The sequence below is a fragment of the Falco peregrinus genome, chromosome 7 (genome assembly GCF_023634155.1).
Source record: "Falco peregrinus isolate bFalPer1 chromosome 7, bFalPer1.pri, whole genome shotgun sequence".
Taxonomy (NCBI): domain Eukaryota; kingdom Metazoa; phylum Chordata; class Aves; order Falconiformes; family Falconidae; genus Falco; species Falco peregrinus.
In genome coordinates, this window is record NC_073727.1 from 5945563 (window position 1) to 5961651 (window position 16089).

At 39.5% G+C, this 16089-nt stretch overlaps 1 protein-coding gene across 4 annotated transcripts in view; it reads left to right on the forward strand.

The window, feature by feature from the left end:
* AKT3 (AKT serine/threonine kinase 3) overlaps positions 1 to 16089 on the forward strand; it is a 161998-nt gene that overhangs the window by 93263 nt on the left and 52646 nt on the right. For all 4 annotated transcript variants that reach the window (XM_055810983.1, XM_055810982.1, XM_027779862.2 and 1 more), the window contains 3 exons: positions 4540 to 4651; positions 6208 to 6352; positions 14061 to 14192. In XM_055810983.1, the coding sequence (XP_055666958.1) occupies positions 4540 to 4651; positions 6208 to 6352; positions 14061 to 14192 (389 nt within the window). The remainder of the gene's footprint in view (positions 1 to 4539; positions 4652 to 6207; positions 6353 to 14060; positions 14193 to 16089) is intronic.

A 16089-nucleotide genomic window follows, 5' to 3' on the forward strand; every position in this document is an offset into this window, starting at 1 on the left:
TAGCAAACTTGAAGACATTATGGTAGAGTGTTCTCTACTCTTGGTAATGACCCAACTATCACTCGAGTGTTCAGAGCCAGCTTTCAGTAGCCAGTTTCACTCATTCTTCTGTGCTTTTGTAGTTTCCAAACTATTTTCTCTGTCTAAAACTACTACCATTTTTCCAGTAATTAGTAGAAAAATATTTTGGTAATTAGCAGTAATTGTGTATTACAGCACTTATTCATCTTAGTATTTTTTCCCCTCATAGCTGTAGGTGAAAGACATTCACAATCAAGTTTTTATTCATGTTGCAATCATGACAGAAATATTGTTTATCCCATACATTTGTATACAGCAGCACACGAAGCGTGTGGGTGTACTAAATATCAGCAGACTTTTATCTACTTAAGAAGGATGGGTGGCACACCACTTTTAGAAATACATTGTTCCTCCACTTCTTTCTGAAACTCTTTTTGCTTCAGAAGGGAAGGATGTGAACATAGTCAATTGTAACCTTGCACAAGGAAATAAAATATTCAGCCACTTAAAAAGAACATTTAAAAAGTTTGTTACATTTTGCTAGATTTTATATTTCAATAGCATTCTTCAGTGATAGTGAAATGGCATTTTTGGTTGGGTTTTTTTTCTGTTTTCAGTGCCCTTTTCAATTGTTAAGATATTTTTTATTACCTTTAATTGATTTGGTTAATTATCTGTAATGCAAACTCCGAGTAAATACTCTTTGACAGTTACAGAGCTTAGTATATGCATCCATATGTTTTCTTCTTGTTAATAATGCACAGCATCACTTTGAGGACTGCCTGAAATAAATGGTATAGATAGTACCAGTACTACATCTGTATATTAATGCATATACTAATATATAATATATTTAGTATAATATATATATGTAGGTAAAGACCATATTATAGATAGTATTTGGACATAGGCTTAATTCTGTTAGCTCCAATATTTGCATGCTTGAGTTGGCAAACTTAAATACCCTTTTAATGTATGCATTTTGTATGTATTTGCAAGCAGAAAATGAATGGTGAAATTCAAAATTTTCAGTTCCATTGCAGGCACTGGAGAGGATGTGCTTTTTAATTGGTACAGACGCTTCTGCAGGTTGGACTCTCTATCTTTTTGCTTTCAGATTGTCCTTACAACGTCACCTCACTTTTCTGTCCCTGGCAGCTTCTTTTACCTTCCTTCTCCTGAACCAGCTATTCTAGTTTAGCTATGCTCTAGCTGTCCTGCAAGTTCTTCTTTCTCACAAAGGTTCCACTCTTTTTCCTGTCCCGTTTCCACTCTTCACCCTTTATTCTCTAGTCTTTTGTTTGTGATATCTCTTCTGTGAATAACTTGCTGTATGCCATCATTCTGTATTGGATTTTGCCTCAACGAGGTAGGGTTTTTTTTCCATATTGTCTGAGGAATAGGATGAGGCATTATGAATATAGGAGAAAAATTCAGCAGGGGTAGAAGCAGGAGATAGCTGCATCCTCTGGATTATACTCAATGCGTAGATTTTAAATGATTTTGTGCTTTAGTAATTGTTATTGTAATTTTTTACCCTCCTCCCACTGCAGTCTTATCCCTCCCACATGTCGTGTGGCCAGATGCCTTACATTTTCACAGGAATACTAAAAGGATATCAAAGGTCTTGGTTTGCCAAGTTTTAAGTCTCATCTCCAAAAAGTAGTATTTTCCAGCAGTGTGCAGCTTTAGGCAGACACCCAGCAAAGAAAATTTCAGCCTACATGATTGAAGTGTGATAGGATTAAAGATGAGAGGATGGTTTCATTGGGAGTAAGATGAGATAATCTTAGAGCAGACGATGCTTCTAGTCTCTTCTGTTATGAAGGTAGCCCAACACATTCCTTAGAGCTGCAGCTGAGGAAGTTAGGAAAACAAATAGCTTGTTAACCCTAGCGTCACCGTCATCATGATCTTGGACTTCAACCATATCCTTGAAGATGTGGGTTTCTTTGATCTCATGAGTAGTATTTGCATCTAGCTGCAAGCCTGGTTAAGTATTGTAAGCAGCTCTACTTCATCATGCTCCCCAAGTTCCTGTCATCTGCTGTCCTTTTTGTTCCTCTTTCAGTTTTTCTGTTAAATTCCCTCTTCTTGTGTCCATCCTGCAGTAGCTCTTTCCTCAAAATGTTGAGGATGGCTCTTATCTCATCCAAGAGCTAACTGAGTTTATAAAAGCCATGAGGTTGGATTACTGTCTGTCTTTTGAGTCTCCATGGTGTACGGAGTTTTGTTAAAAGTAATGTCATCTCCTTGACCAGTGAGCAGTCTGACTTACATAATAATTTATAGCTGTGCAGTGAATATATAGGTTTGTGCATCAAAAAATACACACCTGCATAGTGCAATATTTACTTTGTTCCTCCGTTTCTTATACATGAGTCTGTCAAGTTTCTGAGGTGTTTTGCTAAGCTGCAGCAGAAAAATGCTATTGACAGACATACTTCCACTCTTCTTTTTCAAATAAAAAAATTGCAGTATGCATGACAGTTTTTAAATCAAGGCATCCTCAAAATTACAGGCGCGCCGCTCTCCCCCCCCCCCCCCCCCCCCCAGTTATTTCATGCCTGTATTAAGGATGGTCCAGTACAAGTAAGTCTGCTGATACTTGCTGTGGCTTTATATCATGGAGAGAGAGGCCATTTCTTAGATAATTGTGTCTGAAATAGTTTAGGTGTTCAGGTATATAAATCAATGCCTTGAACTAAGGCTTTAAACTCATTATGAGCTAGTCATACTAAAGACAGTTGCTTTAAATGTATTTTCAGTATGCAGCTGCATTTCAGGTCAGCTGTGAGTATGCATCTTGTACAATTAACACCAGTAACAAAGGCACGAGAGAGGAAGTAAAAGCAACATAGAGGGTACTTACATATGTTGGATGTTTAGAAATTTGATGGTTGTGATGCTGTTCCTTGGAGAATATTTAAAATGCATTCCTGTAAAATTGTGAATGATAGTTGGGGTTTCAGGACCTTGAATTTGTGAAGAAAAAATATGCCAAACCAATATGATTAATTTCTGTGAAAGAACAGCAAGCCTTGTGAAGTGGTACATGTCATATAACATGACTTTTGTAAAGCATTGACATTAACCGGAATAAATAAAACGTAATTCACAAAGAGTAAGTGCAAGGTTTATGCTAATGAGTAGTCAACTACATCAGTTTAAAGTTTGGGTCAGCTGGTAGGTGGTAGCTCTGTGAGAAGAAAACCACAGTGGATTGTAAGTGAAGAGGAATTCTGTTGCCATATTCATTATTGATTGATTTGTGACCTGATAAATAATTTTAGGTCACACATTTGATCTGGATCAGCATCAAACAAGCAATAGTGTTCCAGAACATGAGATGTGATGTTTGTGCCTGTTTCATGGTAGCTGCAGGAAAACAAATTACACTTTCGACAGAGCAACCTTAATTTCACAAGAAAATGTTAAAATACATTTGCATGAATGAAGCATTCTAGTAGGTCATTGTTTTGCAGTTGTAATGTTTAGTCCTGTATGCTACATCATAAAATCTAATACACGGTTTCATTAAACTATTGCCTGGATTGCTAGTGTTGTGGTCTTGTGACGGAGGAGTATGTCTAGAATTGTGTGACGAGGAAGACCTTTAATCTGAAAGCACAACCTGTGAGGACAGATTGGTTGAACTGATTTAGGCCAGAGAAGACTGAAGGGTGATAAAATAGTGTTCAAAATGTCTAAAAGGGATAGCTGCTGAAAAGGTAGAATAAATTAGTCAATAGGGCAAGAAATAATATGCTTACATTATAGGAACGGTTGCATTAAATGCTTGGAAGAAATCTTCCAGCTATAAAAATAATTAATTTCCCTATAGTTGGATGGAATAGTTTGCTTGCAGAGGTTTTCAATTTACTACTTTTTGGGGATGGCAGAAAGAATTTAGAGAAATACTTGTAAGAAATGGCATAGGTAGAACTGGTTCTGCCCTGGAGCACAAAGTGAACTAGATGATTTCCTGGGGCAGCCCCACTGCATGTGAGTGTAGGATTATATTCTATACTTAATAATCAGTATAGATTCAACGTCTGAATTTTCTCGGATAGGGTATTTTACAATAAGTCTAATCCTGAAGTGACAGTAGCGTGGGTAATTGTGGCACGGTTACCGTTGAAGGGAAAATGTCATATTCCTCCTGCCAGGTACAGATGGAAAAATATGCCTGTGGCTACTGCTGTTACCTTGGCATACTAGAGCAATCCGGGATCTAATACTCTTCTTACCCTCATAACACAGACCTAGTTTGCAAATGGAGATCGCAGTCTTTATATGGGCAACAATACAAGTTCCATCAATTCCTCTGACTGCTTCCTTCCCCTCATGATTGTTACCTGCTGCCTTTTGTACAAGCCCATGGTTATAGTGCCATTCTGTATTTCCTTATATGTGCTGGATACATGCTGGATAGGTGTATATAAGCTGTATGCATTTTATCTAAGTAATTGTATTTGCTCCTCACCTATTAACTGGCAATGTATTATATTTCTCTAGAATGTCAATTAATGAAAACAGAGCGACCAAAGCCAAACACATTCATTATCAGATGTCTTCAGTGGACCACTGTCATAGAAAGAACGTTCCACGTAGACACTCCGGAGGAACGGTGAGGGTTTCATTTTTGTTTTGCTTTCCATGTTCTTTACACAGAAGCCTTGGCACGGTCTCTGCTGGGACTGCAGAGCGATCAGCACTTGGAACTGTGACATTCTGAGCACATCTGAACAGTTAGTTGAAGAATTTATAAGTCAGCTTCTGTAAAATATTATCTGATCTCATAGCTAGTGTAAGAGTTGCCTGTGAGTAGGCGGAATGAGTGTGTTCAAATAAGCCAAAACTCTGTCATGATATGTCTCTGGAGTGTTAAGTTTTGAACAATAGGAGCCTGCACTGAAGTATCTTCCAGCCTCGCTGTCTTAAATTTTCCTTTTATTCCTCCTAATAGCCTTCTTTTTTTGGCACATAAAGCAGTATGTTATAATTTATTGTATATTTCCTTATTAGTTTTTCTTGTTTCAGTGAACATACACATTTTAATGTAATTTATGTTTTGTTATTAGTTTTTCTTGTTTCAGTAAATGTACACAAATTAAACGTAGTTTAAGAATTAACTTTTTAATGCATGTAGGAGATATAGGATGGTGTACCTTGCTAAAATGTTCTGTACTGTGTCTGTGTGCACTGAATCTTCCCACTGTGGGCGTCTGTCCTGTTGAGACTAATACTATGATTTGGCTTCGTTTATATTGTTTGTACCAATAAATAACCAACAACTTTGCTTTTTCTGTTACTTCTCTTTCATTAGTATATTCACCTAGATTTTTTTTTTTTGTTTTGTTTTAACTTGGTCCCGTTTGTCCACCCTATCTTTTTTCTGTGCATGCGGCATAATACCTCCTACTGCAGTCAGTAATACTGCCCGACTCCTCCCGTAGCCCTTGCTGGCTGAGCACAGACCAGCAGGTACTGCGCGTGGTGCATGGCGATGGTGGCACGTTGCTGGGCTGGCGCTGCTGGCTGGGTGCTGGATAGCTGGCATGCAGAGTAGCCATGGGCTCAGCTGCCCCTGCTTGCCTCCCCACGGAAACCCTCATGTGGGCCTGCCCCTACCTGCAGCCGCTGCTTTTAGTGATGCCTGTAGGAATTCAGTTGTCTTTGAGGGCCTCTTTCTCGGGGGAATTTGAAATTAGCCAACAAGTTGAGTTTTAAGAGGAAGCAGACAAAGCGTTGAACGCGTGGTTTAATAAATCTTACTTATTTTCTGTGAAAGTGTCTCACCAGGAGGGGTGAATACCAAAAAGTCTCTGAAAATAACAAGCTATTACCAGATAGTATCAGATAGATGACATTCTATGCTCTGAGCTGTATTGTATCTGGAGCAAGTGTTTTCAGGTTTTTGCTATTACAATGTTTACAAAACCAGACACTAATAATTCTTGAAAAGAACCATACAGTAATCCTTTTTGATGCTGGTCAGCTTCACCACTTTTTACATAATGTAGAAATTGGAAGGAAATTGAAGTGATTAATTTATATGAGTCTTCTGCTGTGTAACATGAGAAATGAGCATTGAAGCAATATAGCATGCGAAGGACATTATAAACCATTTATTTGGATGTATTTTATGAGTTTCTGATAGGAATGTTGGCTTGTTCATGATAGGGAAGAATGGACAGAAGCAATCCAGGCTGTAGCAGACAGACTTCAGAGGCAAGAAGAGGAGAGGATGAACTGTAGTCCAACTTCACAGATAGACAATATAGGAGAAGAAGAGATGGATGCCTCAACAACCCATCATAAACGAAAGGTAATGACATTAAAAAATAATTGACAAGACTAATCTGTAAATAACTTCTGTAGAATGATCTATTTGGGTAAAACAATATGCAAGGAATAGTGTTTCTACATAAATTTCAGTGTATTACAAACATAAAAGTACTTGTTTTGTTTCAATAAGGCTGAACTGCTCTGGTTCTGTTTGTTTGTTATGCTATCTGATACAGCACTTCTGAAAAACAAAGTTCAACCGTTCAGGCGTATGTTAACATTCTGCTTATTGTTTGAATATTATTTTTGTCCTTTCCTTTTTGTTTGTTTACTCTTTTAGAGGTATGGTAATAAAATATTTTCTTTAGACAAGTAGATTTGCCCCCTTTCTCATGCAAATAATACCCAGTACAAATTAGATAATTTGCATGAGAAAGGCTAGCAGGATTTGGCTTTTAATGACCTTGTTTTTTGCTATCTGGGAAAATAACTCCGCTTTGGTTTTCAGTGAAGTAAGAGAAAACCATGTTTTATTTTTCTGCAGTCCTTCACAGCTTTTGGTGTAAGTAGGAATATGTACATTGTTAGCTGTAACATACTTGCATCTCCAGAGTCAGTAGGATAAACACACAGCTAAGACCGTATTTTAAAGATACAGTGCCACATAAAAATTTGCTTATTATTTTGTGTTTCCATGTTGTCCTCTGCTTCTGTAAGTGTGGATTCCCCCTGAAGAATGGATCATTTGAGCGTATGTCTCATTTACTGTACAGGATTGACATGACTCAAGAAATGCATAGAAATTGCATGAGAAATAATAACCTGTTTCTATAGGGCTAGCTTTGTTCTTTCTAGCTAGAAGTGAAACCTGTAGAAAACTAAATGAAGTCTGCTGATGGAGCAAAATAGTCTTACAGCTAATGTAACTGAGTGCCTTTGAATGATGAGCAATGGAAAGAAATAGTGAACGTGTGCCTTTGCTCCTAGAGCATGTTTTGTTCATTGCACTATATGAAGCAAGAATCACAGAAGAATCAGTGGCTGAAAACTATACCCATATGAATATAACAAAGGTGTCATAGGAAATCTTTGTTCTGTCATCTCCTAACTTTTGAGAACTTGAGTTTGCAGTGCAAACGTAATTCTTTCATGTTGTTTCGTTGTATGCATTTTTCTAACCTTTTTCTGCCATAGAAGATGGTGAAAACTAATAATATATATATCTGTAACAATACCTTTACTGTACATTGTCAGGTTGACATTGAACTTTTAGCCTTGCAGCATAGATGTTTAATGATTGTGCTCCAGGGTAAAATATGATAAGTGACAGCAAGACAGCGGCAGCATTTGAGATGTGTCGGTCTTCTGAGAGGCAGTGTGATTACATAGAAGGGATTTAGATTTGCACTATTAAAGACCTGAGCACGGTTCCAAGCCTGTGTATCCTCTTAGTGGAGCACAAACCCACTGCATAACAACAGGCATTTCCAAGGTGTCAAAATTAATGCTAATATAAGTAGTTTACCTGGAATGTATGCTTTCCTTGTTCATAGGGCAGTGCGTTTTCCTGTACAATGAAAGGGGTTGTGGGAACAGGAAGGAGAAGAAAGATCAGTTTTGTTTCTGTTTTGCTGCTTACACTTTAGGAAAGCTGAAATAAGAAGCTGGGACAGTGCATATGCAGTGCTGCAGAGTATTTAATGGCTTTGGCAACAAGCCAAAAGCAAACTCTGCAAGGCAAAGGTGAAATGAAAAATGGTGATATTCAACACCTAATAATAGAGAAGAATGGAGATTTTGTAGTCAGTGAAGATCATACTGATGTTCATAAGGATTCTTCCCCCCCCGCCCCCCCCCCCCCCCAAAAAAAAAAAACCCCAAAAACCAACCTCAAAATCCCACTGCAGATTTCTGACTGTTGGAAGACTTCAGCAAAAGGTTCTCAGAAGTTTTTGGAATAAAAAATGCTAAATGACCATAATGATGGGGAGTTGTCACTCCCTCTGTGTTAATGGAAACAGAGAAAAAATATATTTTTGTAGAACTGTTTCTGTTTTGTAGAAATGTTTCTGAAAAGCTTCTGTTTAAGCTTTTGCAGTTGTTAATGTAATCAGAACCATTTCAGTTATAATGACTTAATGCATTTTTATTGCTTTTTTTTGGTATTTGATTTCTTTTCATTTCAGGGTTTTTTTGCACAATGTGTCCTACAAACTTGTTTTGTCACCTGATTTTACATCTAAGCCCAGTGAATTTTGCTTGTGCATGCACCAGATGGTATACATATGAGTAGAAGAGCATAATCAGATTAAGAAGCAAGACAGAGAGGAGTGGGCCTGTTCTTCTCTAAAAAGGTAGCAAGAGGTTTGCAAAGAAAGCAGTCTTTAGGATGTGGAACTTGATTTGAACAGACATGACAGAAATGTCCCTGGCCAGATTAGCTGGAAGAACCAAACCCACTTTTTTTTGTTTTCCTTTTCCAGCTTTTTTAAATGGTGTCAATGCGCCACTTAAGTTTTACAGTAATAGCATCACTAAAATTCAGAGCACTAGAAATTCTTAGCAAGCTGCTTTTATTTCTTGCTGTGCAATTCCTTCAAAGTAGAGCTTCTCTGATGAAATCAGATGAAAACTCCAAGTGGTATAATACTTGTGCAAATCAGGGATTTAAAAAAAATTACTTCTTTGGTAGGAATTTTCAGCACCTGTAGTAGGGTGTATTCTTTTGAACAGATCATCCATAGGGGAGTAAATAGGCTTTACAGAAGGCTGAACATCATACGGTTCTTTGGTTAGTGTAGTTTCCTGTAGCTTTATTGCTTTTCCTTTGTTTACACATTTGTTTTGCAGGGTGAGTACAGAATAGATTTTTCAGAGGAAACCAAAAAGGAGTGTAGTGAGGAAAAAGATTCAGTCCTGAGTTTGGTAAGAATGGAGAAGGTGGGAAAAGCATCAAGGAGAAAGAATGCAATCTTACAGGAGCCTCCAAACTTTCTTCCCGACATGCCTTGGGTTTAGGAAGTATTTCCATTTTTCCACCAGTTTTCAGTACACCCTTAGCTATGGCATCTGTGTTTTTATCTCCCAAGGTCTTGTGTTCTTTGGCAGACTTTTTGAGTTACCCTGCACTGCGTATCATCTTTAAGCCTTCTGCTGAGCTTCTAGAGAATGAGAGCATCAGGAGACTTTTATTCTTAGAACTAGGACTACCGCCATAACGTGCTGTTAAGCCACGGCTCAAAATCTTGCAAACCTATTACCTTCCTCTTCTAAATATACATATATCTTTTAAACTTGTTTTCACTAAGCTTGCAGCTAGATTCATGGCTGCTTTGGTGAACATTATGTAAGCAAATTTTGGGCGAATGAATCCTTTGATTTGACTGGCTTGTTGCCCTTAGCATCAAACCAATGTCTGTGATCAGTCGAGCCAAGATCCTCCTCCTGTGCGCAGGCGAAGGGCTGCTTTTCTAAGCTGGTTTGTTCAGACTCTGATGGTCCCTCTCTACGTCCAGCCTCTCAAAGAAGATCAGAAGTATGGGAAAAAGTTATCCCTTTGAGGCTGCTTATAATCCCTAAAATTTTGGACTGTTAAAAGTGATAAGTTGTTACAGTCACTAACTCAGTATTCTTTATCAACAAAGCTGTTGGCCGTTCTTTGTCAGACAACGTGATAGCTTATGACTGATGATACCAAGGATTCTGTCCTGAATTACTCATCTTCTGCCTGAATTGTGTTGGAATGCATTTTGGATTTTTCATGTGGTTTTGTCAATTTTCACTGCTTTAGTACAAAGGTAGTTGGTTTTGCTTGATGGTTATCATAGAACTATCAAAGTAGATAACTGACTTTCCAAAGCACCGACTGTGGTATTTGAGAAGTCTTACCTTCAGTTGATTGAGTATTAGTAACCACATAGTACTTGGATCACAACTTTACATATTACATTGTGCATCACTAGCTGTAACACATTATACTGGTTTTTGGAGAAGCCGATCATTTAAGGGTTTGTCTGTGGTCATAAATTTTACACTCGTGTAAAGTGAGTTTGCTTTAGGTAAACAGTATACTGAGCCTTTGAAATCTCTGTAGTCATATTTCTTACTGGGATGAATGCAGTTTTGTTCTTTCTGATGTGAAGCATCTGATGGCAGCAAAACAAGATCTATCACTGCAAAATGTTTTAAGTATGTTTACATGTGAGCAAAGAATGGAATTCACCAAGGTTAGTTTGCTTAGAACTACCTATCAACCGTTAAATGGGAAAAAGATTTGATTCCTGCTGATGTAGCTAGAAAACTGATATATGGAGAGCATCTTCTCTTTAATAAAGATTTGAAATATCCAGCTGTCCAGGTATTACCTTAAATAGTCTGTTGGAGACCTTTTGCAGCTTTTAAGTTGCAGGTTGAACACTTAAAGCTAAGGAATTACAGCATTAATGTGTTTTGTGGAGTTTCAGTTCTACCCCTTATGTGAGCAGATTTCAGACTTTGAGTGAGCAATTGCATAGATTACTTTCACAGTTTGTCGACAGCAACTTCAGATGCACTTGAGCTTAAAGGAATAAATAATTTCAGAAGGAAATTTTGCCATTTATGCTTTCTCACAAGAGGGAGTATATTTTGCTGCCACTATTTGCGATTGCCCACTGGGGATATGCCCGATAGCTCTACAATTGTAATGTGTGTGAGAGATATAGGCACTGTTAGAAGTGTTTCTGGTAGGGATGAGGAAATTAACTAATTCCATTGTGGAAGACACACGTAGAAGTTTCTCTGGAACACCAGTATTCAAGAAAACTGCCTGAGGCTGCAGCTAGGGATAGAAAGGGATACTAGGAAGATGAAAGATAAGGCACAATCTTTTCCTCACACGTAACAGGATTAAGTATATTTAACTTTGCAAAACTGAGACTTGGAGTGTGATTACTCTTGATAAATGTTTTGAGGTGTAGTATTCGCAGAGGAAGGAAGGTTACTGATACTGCATGACAGTGCTAGAGTAAGAATAGGTGAGTGTGGTGGTGTCTGAATTTCAGAGCTTTTGACTGCTTTCCTCAAGGGTCCTGGGTGCCTTAATGGTCTGTGTGTGGTTATGTGGTGCTGCAGCCAAGCCAGTAACAGTGTGCTGAAAGATGTGCTGTGGAAACACTCAGTGGAAGCCAATGACTGGCCCCAAGCTGGCCAAAGAAACCCTACAGTCCATCCAAGGTGACCCTCTGCAAGCCACTGCTTTCTCAGTATTGTGCTGCTTTTTTCTACATCCCCATCTTTGCATCTAATGCATATACCATAGGGTCGATGCTTCTGAACTGGCTGTGAAATGAACTTGCAGAACTAAGATGATTATTCACTCAGGCTTTGCGCTTATGAAAGTGGCTAAACTGCTTTGGGATCTGAGATGATCTGGTCGTATTCTTTCCGTCTGTGATGCTCCAATTGAGCTGATAAACCTGCTAGACTCAGATTGTTTGTTGGTGGAACCAGCTCTTGGATGTACTACTTTTAGCCTGCAAAACGAAGGTGATACTAGATGCTTGAATGATCGCTATAATGGAGTCACAGGAAAGTGGAAAACTTGTCACCTCTTCCTTTTCAGAGCCAGATTGATTAATGTAAAAACAATGTAATTGTAATCTGTACTCAGATTTTTAAAAGTCCACCTCTAATGCTAAGACTGTTGTAGGATTATACTGGTATAATACTACAGTTTGGATCAGGCAAAGAAACCATCAGTGCAGTGGTTGGTGTTACGCAAAACCTACTATATGCCACCTGCTTGTGTCCCTGGTAATACAGGAGTTGATGAAGTTCTGTCGATGCAGAGCATTCATGAAATGCTGGTATAGGCTAAGACTTTGTTCTGAGTCTGTTTTGTAGAAATAAGTGTGTATCTGTGTGCTACTATCGAACAATATATCCTAGTGGTTTAAGGATATAGTTACTGCCGCCTTTGACTCAATCTTTAACAGTAAGACCAGTTGTTCTCTGGGTACCCAGCCCGCTGAGCTGGAAGACAGTAACTGGGAGAAGAATGAAGCCCCCATAATTCAAGGGGAAATGGTCAGTAACCTGCTGCACCACTTAGACACACACAAGTCACTGGGTCCAGATGGGATCCACCCAGGGGTACCGAGGAAGCTGATGGAAGTGCTCACTGAGCACTTTCCATTGTTTATGGGCAGTCCTGGCTAACCAGGGAGGTCCCCATCGACTGGAAGTTAGCAAATGTGACGGCCATCAACAAGACCAGCTGGAAGGAAGATCTGGAGAACTACAGGCCTGTCAGCCTGACCTCGATGCTGGGGAAGGTTATGGAGTGGATCATCTTGAATGTCATCAGGTGGCATGTACAGGACAACCAGATGATGAGGCCCAGACAGCATGGTTTTATGAAAGGCAGGTCCTGCTTGATGAACTTGATCTTCTATGAAAAGGTGACCCACTTTAGTGGGTGAGGGACAGGCTGTGGATCTTGTCTACCTGGACTTTAGGAAAGCCTTTGACACCATCTCCCACAGCATTCTGAAGAAACTGGTTGCTCATGGCTTGGATGAGTGTACTCTATGCTGGGTAAAAAGCTGGCTGGACAGCTGAGCCCAAAGAGCAGTAATAAATAGAGTTAAATCCAGTTGGCAGCTAGTCACAAGCGGTGTTCCCCAGGACTCAGTATTGGGGCCAATCCTGTTTAATATCTATGAGGGGATTGAGCGTGCCCTTGCTAAGTTTGCAGATGATACCAAGTTGGGCGGGAGCGTTGATCCTCTCAAGAGTAGAAAGACTCTGCAGAAGGATCTGGACAGGCTGACTCAGTGGGCCAAGGCCAGTTGTATTAGGTTCAACAGGGAGTAGTGCCAGGTCCTGCTCTTGGATCACAACACCCCCACACAACGCTACAGGCTTGGAAAGCTGCCTGGCAGAAAAGGACCTGGGGGTGTTGGTGGAGTGCCGGCTGAACATGAACCAGCAGTGTGCACATGTGGCCAAGAAGGCCAAACAGCATCCTGGCTTGTATCAGAAACAGTGTGGCCAGCAGGACCAGGGCAGTGAGTGATTGTCCCCCTGTACTTGGCACTGGTGAGACTGCACCCTGAATCCTGTGTTCAGCTTTGGGCGCCTCACTACAAGAGGGATGTAGAGGGGCTGGAGCATGTCCAGAGACGGGCAGTGGAGCTGGGGAAGGGGCTGGAGCACAAGTCTTATGAGGAGTGGCTGAAGGAACTGGAGTTGCTTAGCCTGGAGAAAGGGAGGCTGAGGGAGGACCTTATTTATCACTCTCTACAACTGCCTGACAGGGGCCGTAGGCAGGGGGGGTCGGTCTCTTCTCCCAAGTAACAAGCAACAGGACAAGAGGAAATGGCCTCAAGTTGTGCCAGGGGGGATATAGATTGGATATTAGGAAAAATTTCTTCACGGAAGGGTGGTCAAGCATTGGAAAAGGCTGCGCAAGAAACTGGTTGAGTCACTGTCCCTGGAGGTGTCTAAACGACATTGCTTAAGGACATGGTTTAGTGGTGGTCTTGGCAGTGCAAGGTTAACAGTTGGCTTTGATGATCTCAAAGGTCTTTTCCAACCTAAATGATTCTCTGATTATGAACTTATTCATAGAAGTGTACCTATTTTTGTAAACTGTTCTGATTATATTATATTGGTAACAGCATTTGATTGTATGCAGACACACTTGTGTGCATACTGGAACTGGATAGCGTAAGTCTTGCTAATCCTTGTTCTTTGCTCCTTTATAGACAATGAATGATTTTGACTATTTAAAACTGCTGGGCAAAGGCACGTTTGGCAAAGTTATCCTGGTCCGAGAGAAGGCTAGTGGGAAATACTATGCTATGAAGATTTTGAAAAAAGAAGTCATTATTGCAAAGGTAAGGAAGGTTATATTTTTAATATCAGGTGTTTTTTTTTCTTTAATGGAGTAATCAACCAAATCAACCAAAAATGGAATACTTAAGGTATTTAATTTTTGATGGTAACTGAGTTTGATTGAAATATGTGTATATCTTCAGAAAATAAGAATACAAAAAAGCATGTGTACCTATTTTACATACCTTTTTCCAGTGTTTTATAATCGAGAGTGTGCTAAAGCATTGAGAGAGTTCACTGAGCAGGAAAATAGTGCAATCCAAGTTTAAAACAAGAAAAAGTGTATTGTGGTATATATTACACACTACAGAAATTTTTCTGCAGGTTTATTCAGATAAATGCAATTAATTTAATATACCTGTGCTCTGTTCCTGCTATGTTAGAAAAGACTGCTGTGCATGGGATTAACAATTTATTTTTTTCAGTTCTTGAGGAACAAGGAAAGTCTGAAGCTGATGTCTGATGGCATCATTTAATCTGGTATTGTCCAGTCACTTAAGCTTGATTAGTTTAGTATTACTAGCTCTTGTGCTTGGTCATAATTTTACTAAGTTCAAACTTGAAGATAATCTACTCTCAGCTTTGTTTCTAGCAATTATGAAGTTTTGAATCTCACCTGCACAGAACAAGTTGAGAGCAAAGAACCTACATGCTTTTGTCACCATGAGACACAATTAAAAATAATCCCAATTATTAAGTACGAAGGGTTTTGAAGGATGTGAATCTGACTGAGATTTTTGAGTGCTTGAGGCTGACAATAACAGTATTCATTCATTAAAACAATGTGGATGGGAACTGCTGTATTTTACATATATTTTATTCTAAAATATTCTTCAGATTTTTCTAATTTTCCTTTCGGCTTATGGAAACAGGGTTTACAGAGTTTTGCAGTCTATGCTCATCTGTCTGCCTGTCACTCACTTTCTAATGACTTTTGAATGTGTTGATCAATTTCAATAAAATTTGCTAAGAGGAGTAGAAACCTCAAAGACAATTATATTTCCTTGAGTTTCATTTAAACCAGCCCTGGTGTAGGGGGAGAGACTTAAATTTATGTCTTCAGCAGGGAAGAGACTGACCAGCGAGTTCTGTGTGCCCTTGGCAGCTGTCTCGTGTGCATTGGCAGGGTACTTGGTGTGTGCATGATTTGTACTAACAGCAGCTAGAGTGTACTTTTTCTTCTTACTGCATCTAACGATAATGAGGAAGAGGCGGTATCACTGCTGTGTTCTCCTGATTCTGCGTGGAAAGGAGGATCTCAGTGGTCCTCTTTGTAAAGCTATAAATGGCAGCAGTCTCTGTGGGTCGCCCTGTGGGTCTCAGAGTCTATCTGATTGCTGCATGCTGTGGCCCAGTCTCCAGCCTGACATCCTTCCCCAGTGCTCTGCTGATACCTGGCACCCAGGGGGTCCTCAGGGGACTCTTACGTCTGACTGCTATGAACTCCTGCTCTGCTGCTGCTCCTTCATACCCTTCCAGCCTTCGGAGCATTTCAGCTTGCTTCTTTGTATCAATAAGTACAAAACACATTTTTGAATTCTAGGATTTCTTTTTACTTTGCTGGCTGCTACAATAGCACTGGATTTTTAGATGGGTTAAAACTGATTCTCTGATAACTTTGTGTCTCTGTTGAGTGAAAATTCTTGTTCATAGAAGTATGTGTAAAGCTTGAGAAACTTTGAAGCTATCAGGGATGCAACTGTTTATTGATTTGAAATATGAAAATGGAAAGCTAGCTAGGTGATAGATTGGGCAGAACCTGGCACTCCCTGAAGCAAACCAGGGTCTGTTTTTCTGCCTGTTTGTAGACTAACAAGAAGATAAAGGTGTGAGGAAAGATGCCTTTCATCCTGTGATGAAAATGGGAGCACCTCAGTCTTTCAAATTTTACTTCCTCAG